General features: G+C 47.3%; 1 protein-coding gene across 1 annotated transcript; it reads left to right on the forward strand.

The window, feature by feature from the left end:
- Nucleotides 1-2,621: 2,621 nt before the first annotated feature.
- On the forward strand, nt 2,622-5,949 carry LOC124660996. Its single transcript, XM_047198856.1, has 5 exons — nt 2,622-2,658; nt 3,600-3,675; nt 5,267-5,377; nt 5,473-5,783; nt 5,872-5,949. The coding sequence occupies exons 3-5, from the start codon at nt 5,269-5,271 to the stop codon at nt 5,947-5,949; spliced, it is 498 nt and encodes a 165-aa protein (XP_047054812.1). The 5' UTR covers nt 2,622-2,658; nt 3,600-3,675; nt 5,267-5,268.
- Nucleotides 5,950-9,955: the final 4,006 nt, after the last annotated feature.

Below are 9,955 nucleotides of genomic sequence, written 5' to 3' on the forward strand. Positions count from 1 at the left end.
GGGGGATTGGGGAAGAACATGGGAGGGGTGGTGCCGAGCACTTATACAGAGCGAGCTGTCTTGGCTGAGGATTTAGGGCATCTCCAACCACCTACCCAAACGGAAAAACGGATATCAGATTGGTCCGTTTGGCTAAAATCTGCTCCCAACGGGTCGACCCAAATTAAAAACGGACAGCTGCCGCGTCCGGAACGATCCAAAGCCGGACCAAATTTACCTGGCTTTTGGGGCGAGCCGGACAAGCGCGTGCGTCCGTTTTCATCCGCACATGTCCGTTCATGGCCCATTTGTCAGTGACAAAAAAGTCCCCATATCATCTCTCTCCTCTATCTCTCCCTGTTCACTTTTTTTGGCCATGGATACCTCCATTCTCCCCGTCGGATTGGAGCTCGCCTAGCTAACCTTCATCGTCGCTCTTGCCTGGAGACTCCCGGCTCCGCCGCCTCCTCTTTTTTTCATTCCAAGTAGAAGTCGCCGGAGCCGCAATGGTCGTGGTGCCGCTGGAGCGGCGCGGAGGTCGCCGGGCAAGCCGGGTGTGGTAGGGCGGGGCAACCCGGCGTCGGCAGCGAGGGGTGTAGCGGGCCGGAGCTGTCCGTGCGGTGGCGGAGCCGGCCGCGCGAGGCACGAGCGGGGCGCCGCCGGCCGCGTCGGCCACGCGCGGGCACGGCGAGCCCCGGGCACGGCGGCCACGGGAGAGCTCCTTCAAGCCCCCGGCAGGCGGCCACGGGCGAGCCCCGGCACGGCGGCCACCTGGAGAGGCCCTTCGAGCTCCGGCAGTGCGGCTACGGGCGAGCCCGCGCGCACGGCGGCGGCCACGGAGGCCCCGTCGAACCCCGGCACGGCGACCTCCGGCGTGGCGCGCACGGCGGCGGCCACGGCGAGCCCCGGCGCACGGCGGCGGCCACGGGCGAGCCCCGGCACGGCGGCCACCGGAGAGGCCCTTCGAGCCCCGGCAGTGGCGGCTACGGGCGAGCCCCGGCGCACGGCGGCGGCCACGGGAGAGCCCCGTCGAACCCCGGGCACGGCGACCTCCGGCGTGGCGCGCACGGCGGCGGCCATGGGCGAGCCCCGGCACGGCGGCCACGGGAGAGCCCCGTCGAGCCCCTCCACGCGCGCGCATGAAGCTCCGGTGAGCGCCGCTCTCGGCACGCGCGGCACGGGCACATTTGGACGCGGGGAAGGAGGGCGGCCGCTCACCGGCGTGCAGCGCTCTCCCAACAGCCGCACGGCGACGCTGGGGACGGCCTGGACCTCCGGCGTGGCGTGGCGCAGCGTGGCGTGGCGCAGCGTGGCGTGGCGCGGCGACCTCCGGGGTGGCGTGCCGAGCGCGGCCTCCGGCGTGCCAACTAGTACTACTAGAGGAAGAAGGAGGAGAAATAATTATTTGGGTCAGAGGGTTGGGCGTTCAGTGCGATCCAAACGGATTCACGGACCGAAACGTTGTCCGCGTGTCCGCGCGACGACCCAAACGACCCAAAACGGACGTCCGTTTGGATCGCGCGGTTGGAGATGCCCTTAGAGCCACAACGGTGGGACGTGCGCGCGTGTCCGGTGCGGTTCTCTCTCGAAAAAGAAAAGAAAAAAGGTGTACAGCCCTTGCGTGAATTGGACCCGGACGGGTATGTAGGCTGGAGAGTCCGAGATAGGGTCTACGTTCAATGAACCGAACTATTCTTCCACCGTGGTCGAAGCCGGCCACTCGCAAGGGAAGTCTGACTTTGGACGTGTTTCTATTTACTTGCATTTCAGGTTGAACAAAAAGTCAAAATTTATTTGACCAAAATATTATAGGAAACAAATATCATGACCAAATATAAAGTCTTACCAAATATTAGGATAATGAAATTTATGGTAGTACTAGAATCGTCATAAAGCATATATTTTTATATTATACTCCCTCCGTCTCATAAAGGGTTGCCTAAGATTTGTGAAATTTATGATATTAGAATCATCATGAAGCCCGACCCAACCACGCTTATCGGTCAGGTATGTGCCTCAATATTGAGCCTGATAGCTAGGCCGGGTCTAGGCCTCAATCAATATTGAGCTTGATAGCTAGGTTGGGCTTGGGCTTGTGTTTTCTTTGAAATAGGGAAGAGGCTCGGGCTGTGGCCCGAAACCTGGCATGCTTTTTCTCTGACGCTCAGGTATAGTCTTACAGATTGCCTTGCCCCCCTTTCCCCCCGCAGGCCTTGTTTACTCCTGGGGTATTTTCATCCCCTAGGGGTTTGGGGATGGGAGGGGATTTGGTGAAAACCCCCCTTTCACCCAATCCCCACTTTTTCCCAGATTTCCCCAGATTTCCCCACACCCTTCCCCACACCCTCTAGGCCTTGTTTACTTGTCTGGTATTTTTGGGTTTAGGAGGGTAAAATACCGGCCCACGACCGAATCCCGAAAGTTACCCGATGGGTCGTTTACTTCTCTGGTTTTTCTGTGTAACATCCCGGCCCATCCCCGATCTTCCCGATCCGGTAAGCTGCGCAGTCCGGTATTCTCGTCCACGAGGTCGACCCCGTGTATACGTCGTGAAAAGGGGAACGCGACGCGACGGAGGCGACGCAAGGCGGCGAGGAAAGGCGACGGCGGCGGCGGCGGGGAAAGAACTAGTAGATCAAGACGGCGTCGACGAGATCCTCCTCCGGCGACTGGTCCCCGGTGAGTCCTCGCGGCTCCTCCCCTTTTCCCCTCCTCCCTAGGGTTTCTTGGTGTCGCCGCCTCCGCGACGGAGCTCCCGGGCGGAGGTTGCGTGGACGACGCGCGCGGCGCGAGGGAAGGGAGCAACAGCGGCCGGTGCCAAGCTAGGTCGACGTTAGATGGATTCAAGGTTGCTCGGCAGCGTGCACGGGCACCTCAACTTGCCGCCGATGGTCGAGTTCCCGTTGATGCGTGTGCTAAGATCATGGAGGTTCTCTGCTTTGCTTCCTTGGAGCATTGACCATTTGCTTTCTCTGTATACATGTTGGATAGCTTTTAGTGCCTACCGTGTGCTAAGCTATCCTCTGCTTTCTCTGTATACATGTTGGATTTGCTTTCATCTGATTAATAATTTGACTAACGTGGACATGATTGGATTTGAAATAACCCTTTATACCCCTTTTCTCATAGTTGAGATGTAAAGATGTAGTACTAATTTATATGTTTGAGGAAAATTCTAGCTTGCTGTGTTATGCAAGGAATGTTGTGTATATATATGCTGAATTCCAAGAAGTGTGACAGCTTGTATTTGTTATGCAAGGAATTCTAGCTTGTACCATTTATCTAATACATTAGCTATTGTCTACTATAACACTGCTTGGTACCAATTTCGTTTCTAAGCAAACAGAAATGTGTAGTGTTGAGGATGATGTCTGTAGTTACAAGCCTTAAATAATATGCTTGTAGTTTGGTTTAATGTTGACATTGTAGTTTCGGGAGGACCAGAAATTATCAATTTGATTAGTTTGTGTAATGTATGGATTTTCACAGTATTAGCCTGTACATGTTCCTATTGATGCGTGTGTGCACAGGGTGCACAGGGTACTAGCTTATGTGTCCTAGTCAGATAGGAAATATACTTGTATGCCATGTTGATTAAGTAGCTTCTTCTTTTTTGGTAGATACCTGCCCCTTGGTCTATTGTTGGATTGGATCAACCACCTCCATCTTGGGAAGTTGTGAGAACTCCTGTTTTTGGTATGAATCATATTTACTGCTTGTACTTGATGTGAAACAATGCAATCTAGCTCTTGTATTCTTATTGTCCGCCTTTAATTGTTGTTGTTTTAGTGCTGCAATGAATGCACAAAGGCTAGAGCTTATTAGGAAGAGGAGATAGGAAGACGACGAGGAGTTCATGTTCTTACTTTTACCAATATTGCACTATCACAAAAGGAGTAGAAGAGGGAAAGTAGAGAGAACGCAGCGGCATAGCTCTGTCTTGTATGGCATGCAACGTGTTCAAGGAATCCTTGACGGACATGTTAAGAATTGCCGGGTAGCCTATAGGATGGAGCCACACATTTTCAGATCCTTAGCATCCTATCTTAGAAGAGAAAAATTATTGAAGGACAAAAGGATTAAGGTTGAAGAAAAACTGGCTATTTTCCTCTACATGTTGTCACACAATGCCTCTTTCGAAGACCTACAATTGGAGTTCCAACACAAGCAACCGTACCTTCCACAAGTGCATAAGAGAGTTCTTCAACATCATCCCTGTCCTAAGTAGGCGATTTCTGAAGCCTCCCATTATTGACCACCCTCATCCAAGAATAGCTAATGATGACCGTTTCTTCCCCTACTTCGAGGTTCTTGTTTTGAAAACCCAACCTTCTTCCTTGCCTTAATCCACATACTTTCTTATATCACCATTTCTTTCTTACTTTGCAGTAATTGCATAGGGGCAATTGATGGAACACACGTGCCTATTTCCATATCACCGCACCTTGCTGCACCATTCAGAAATAGAAAGGGAACCCTCAGCCACAACGTAATGATAGTTAGTGACTTCGACCTTAATGTCACATACATCTCTTGTGGTTGGGAGGGTTCGGCCACAGATGCTCGAGTCCTTCGCTCCGCAAAGGCCACTGGTTTTACAGTACCTCCTGGGAAGTTTTACCTAGTTGATGGAGGATACGCAAACACGGAAAAATTCCTCGCCCCATACCGCGGCGTGCGGTATCACTTGAAGGAATGGGGCCATGGACACCGTCGCCCACAAAACTACCAAGAGTTATTTAATCACCGTCACGCTCTGATGCGAAACAGTGTGGAAAGGAACATAGGAATACTAAAGAAGAGGTTTCCTATCCTACATGTTGCCACGTTTCACAAACTGAACAACCAAGTGAAGATCCCTGCGGCTACTGCAATCTTCCACAACATAATCAGAAGTCAACATGGTGACGAAGAGTGGCTTGACCATGAAGATGAAGACCTTATTCCTGTTGCTAACCATGTTGATTTGCCCAATGGAGATGATAACCACCAAGGACACAACCTTGCAGGCAATAACTTGAGAGATCAAATAGCAATGCAGATGTGGAATGATTTCCAACATGATTAGCTCTTGTATCATGTAGTAGTAATTTGTTAATGTAATAATGGAATCAATGTACTATGTTTTGTCGGAGAATAAGTTCTTATGTTTGCCAATATGTTTGTAATGGACTCAGTGTATTATGGTTCCTGTCTTATGTTTGCCATTATTCATGTCCACTAGTAATTCTTATTCCTGTTTTATGTTTGCCTTTTTAGCCTAACGGTATTATTCTTATGACAACAGATATGAAGCCGACTTTGCATCCAGTGGGCACACCCAAGTTCAACTTGAAAAAAGCTGCTCTTGGTGTGAGAAAAACTCCACCGACCAATAAGAAAAGGAAATCTCCAAAAGGTACTATTTGTGTATGGCTATACTGTGATATAGAGCAGCAAATTCTTTGATGAATCATGTCAAGTTTTGACTAACACCTTACTAATTTTGTTCAGCAACGAAAGCAAGAGCCCAATGGAATTTGGGGCTTGAGAAATCTCTGATCGATATACTTCATGAGCATAATAATGACTATTACAGAGCACAAAATGGATGGAGTGGGGACACTTGGAATCGAATGACGCAATTATTCCAGGAACGTAATCCGCAGGTGAACTTCGTCAAATCCCAGCTACAAGATAAAGAAAAAGAACTCAAGAGAGAATACAAGATGCTCAAGGAAGCTCGGATGCAAAGTGGCGCTGGTTGGGATGAGAAGACCTGCATGATAGTTGCTGAGAAGGCTTTGTGGGATAATCTAGAAATCGTAAGCTTCCGTTTCTCCATTCTTATACTTGGTCACAAGCTTCATAATAAGCTTAGACTCATTGTTTCCTCTCACCATTCTTTTGCAGTCCTTTCCAAGAATTGGGAAATTCAAGAGAAATGGCTTTCCTATGTATGATTCTCTTGGAGATCTATATGATGGTTAGTGCACTGATGTTAACTTGTACAATTGCTAGCATATTCCTTTAATGCTCGGAGATCTACTTTGAAGTGAAATTGTGATTCCCCTCAGCTATTTGGCCTATTTATGCAAGTTAACATCAGTATAGTAACAATAATATAGATCTCCAAAAAACCCAACTCTGCCTTACGTAAAGTTGCCAGAGTACGATTAACCTCTGGATTTGAAATCACTGCTTATATACCCGGTATTGGCCATAATTTACAAGAACATTCTGTAGTATTAGTAAGAGGAGGAAGGGTTAAGGATTTACCCGGTGTGAGATATCGCATTATTCGAGGAACCCTAGATGCTGTCGCAGTAAAGAATCGTCAACAAGGGCGTTCTAGTGCGTTGTAGATTCTTATCCAAGTTAACATCAGTATAGTACCCTCAGCTATTTGGCCTATTTATACAAGTTAACATCAGTATAGTAACCATAATATAGATCTCCGAGCATTAAAGGAATATGCTAGCAATTGTACAAGTTAACATCAGTGCACTAACCATCATATAGATCTCCAAGAGAATCATACATAGGAAAGCCATTTCTCTTGAATTTCCCAATTCTTGGAAAGGACTGCAAAAGAATGGTGAGAGGAAACAATGAGTCTAAGCTTATTATGAAGCTTGTGACCAAGTATAAGAATGGAGAAACGGAAGCTTACGATTTCTAGATTATCCCACAAAGCCTTCTCAAGCAACTATCATGCGAGTCTTCTCATCCCAACCAGCGCCACTTTGCATCCGAGCTTCCTTGAGCATCTTGTATTCTCTCTTGAGTTCTTTTTCTTTATCTTGTAGTTGGGATTTGACGAAGTTCACCTGCGGATTACGTTCCTGGAATAATTGCGTCATTCGATTCCAAGTGTCCCCACTCCATCCATTTTGTGCTCGTAATAGTCATTATTATGCTCATGAAGTATATCGATCAGAGATTTCTCAAGCCCCAAATTCCATTGGGCTCTTGCTTTCGTTGCTGAACAAAATTAGTAAGGTGTTAGTCAAAACTTGACATGATTCATCAAAGAATTTGCTGCTCTATATCACAGTATAGCCATACACAAATAGTACCTTTTGGAGATTTCCTTTTCTTATTGGTCGGTGGAGTTTTTCTCACACCAAGAGCAGCTTTTTTCAAGTTGAACTTGGGTGTGCCCACTGGATGCAAAGTCGGCTTCATATCTGTTGTCATAAGAATAATACCGTTAGACTAAAAAGGCAAACATAAAACAGGAATAAGAATTACTAGTGGACATGAATAATGGCAAACATAAGACAGGAACCATAATACACTGAGTCCATTACAAACATATTGGCAAACATAAGAACTTATTCTCCGACAAAACATAGTACATTGATTCCATTATTACATTAACAAATTACTACTACATGATACAAGAGCTAATCATGTTGGAAATCATTCCACATCTGCATTGCTATTTGATCTCTCAAGTTATTGCTCGCAAGGTTGTGTCCTTGGTGGTTATCATCTCCATTGGGCAAATCAACATGGTTAGCAACAGGAATAAGGTCTTCATCTTCATGGTCAAGCCACTCTTCGTCACCATGTTGACTTCTGATTATGTTGTGGAAGATTGCAGTAGCCGCAGGGATCTTCACTTGGTTGTTCGGTTTGTGAAACGTGGCAACATGTAGGATAGGAAACCTCTTCTTTAGTATTCCTATGTTCCTTTCCACACTCGTTTCGCATCGAGCGTGACGGTGATTAAATAACTCTTGGTAGTTTTGTGGGCGACGGTGTCCATGGCCCCATTCCTTCAAGTGATACCGCACGCCACGGTATGGGGCGAGGAATTTTTCCGTGTTTGCGTATCCTCCATCAACTAGGTAAAACTTCCCAGGAGGTACTGTAAAACCAGTGGCCTTTGCGGAGCGAAGGACTCGAGCATCTGTGGCCGAACCCTCCCAACCACAAGAGATGTATGTGACATTAAGGTCGAAGTCACTAACTATCATTACGTTGTGGCTGAGGGTTCCCTTTCTATTTCTGAATGGTGCAGCAAGGTGCGGTGATATGGAAATAGGCACGTGTGTTCCATCAATTGCCCCTATGCAATTCTGCAAAGTAAGAAAGAAATGGTGATATAAGAAAGTATGTGGATTAAGGCAAGGAAGAAGGTTGGGTTTTCAAAACAAGAACCTCGAAGTAGGGGAAGAAACGGTCATCATTAGCTATTCTTGGATGAGGGTGGTCAATAATGGGAGGCTTCAGAAATCGCCTACTTAGGACAGGGATGATGTTGAAGAACTCTCTTATGCACTTGTGGAAGGTACGGTTGCTGTGTTGGAACTCCAATTGTAGGTCTTCGAAAGAGGCATTGTGTGACAACATGTAGAGGAAAATAGCCGCTTTTTCTTCAACCTTAATCCTTTTGTCCTTCAATAATTTTTCTCTTCTAAGATAGGATGCTAAGGATCTGAAAATGTGTGGCTCCATCCTATAGGCTACCCGGCAATTCTTAACATGTCCGTCAAGGATTCCTTGAACACGTTGCATGCCATACAAGACAGAGCTATGCCGCTGCGTTCTCTCTACTTTCCCTCTTCTACTCCTTTTGTGATAGTGCAATATTGGTAAAAGTAAGAACATGAACTCCTCGTCGTCTTCCTCTCTCCTCTTCCTAATAAGCTCTAGCCTTTGTGCATTCATTGCAGCACTAAAACAACAACAATTAAAGGCGGACAATAAGAATACAAGAGCTAGATTGCATTGTTTCACATCAAGTACAAGCAGTAAATATGATTCATACCAAAAACAGGAGTTCTCACAACTTCCCAAGATGGAGGTGGTTGATCCAATCCAACAATAGACCAAGGGGCAGGTATCTACCAAAAAAAGAAGAAGCTACTTAATCAACATGGCATACAAGTATATTTCCTATCTGACTAGGACACATAAGCTAGTACCCTGTGCACCCTGTGCACACACGCATCAATAGGAACATGTACAGGCTAATACTGTGAAAATCCACATTACACAAACTAATCAAATTGATAATTTCTGGTCCTCCCGAAACTACAATGTCAACATTAAACCAAACTACAAGCATATTATTTAAGGCTTGTAACTACAGACATCATCCTCAACACTACACATTTCTGTTTGCTTAGAAACGAAATTGGTACCAAGCAGTGTTATAGTAGACAATAGCTAATGTATTAGATAAATGGTACAAGCTAGAATTCCTTGCATAACAAATACAAGCTGTCACACTTCTTGGAATTCAGCATATATATACACAACATTCCTTGCATAACACAGCAAGCTAGAATTTTCCTCAAACATATAAATTAGTACTACATCTTTACATCTCAACTATAGAAAAGGGGTATAAAGGGTTATTTCAAATCCAATCATGTCCACGTTAGTCAAATTATTAATCAGATGAAAGCAAATCCAACATGTATACAGAGAAAGCAGAGGATAGCTTAGCACACGGTAGGCACTAAAAGCTATCCAACATGTATACAGAGAAAGCAAATGGTCAATGCTCCAAGGAAGCAAAGCAGAGAACCTCCATGATCTTAGCACACGCATCAACAGGAACTCGACCATCAGCAGCAAGTTGAGGTGCCCGTGCACGCTGCCGAGCAACCTTGAATCCATCTAACGTCGACCTAGCTTGGCACCGGCCGCTGTTGCTCCCTTCCCTCGCGCCGCGCGCATCGTCCACGCAACCTCCGCCCGGGAGCTCCGTCGCGGAGGCGGCGACACCAAGAAACCCTAGGGAGGAGGGGAAAAGGGGAGGAGCCGCGAGGACTCACCAGGGACCAGTCGCCGGAGGAGGATCTCGTCGGCGCCGTCTTGATCTACTAGTTCTTTCCCCGCCGCCGCCGCCGCCGCCGTCGCCTTTCCTCGCCGCCTTGCGTCGCCTCCGTCGCGTCGCGTTCCCCTTTTCACGACGTATACACGGGGTCGACCTCGTGGACGAGAATACCGGACTGCGCAGCTTACCGGATCGGGAAGA

Source organism: Lolium rigidum, chromosome 1 (assembly GCF_022539505.1).
Source record: "Lolium rigidum isolate FL_2022 chromosome 1, APGP_CSIRO_Lrig_0.1, whole genome shotgun sequence".
Taxonomy (NCBI): Eukaryota; Viridiplantae; Streptophyta; class Magnoliopsida; order Poales; family Poaceae; genus Lolium; species Lolium rigidum.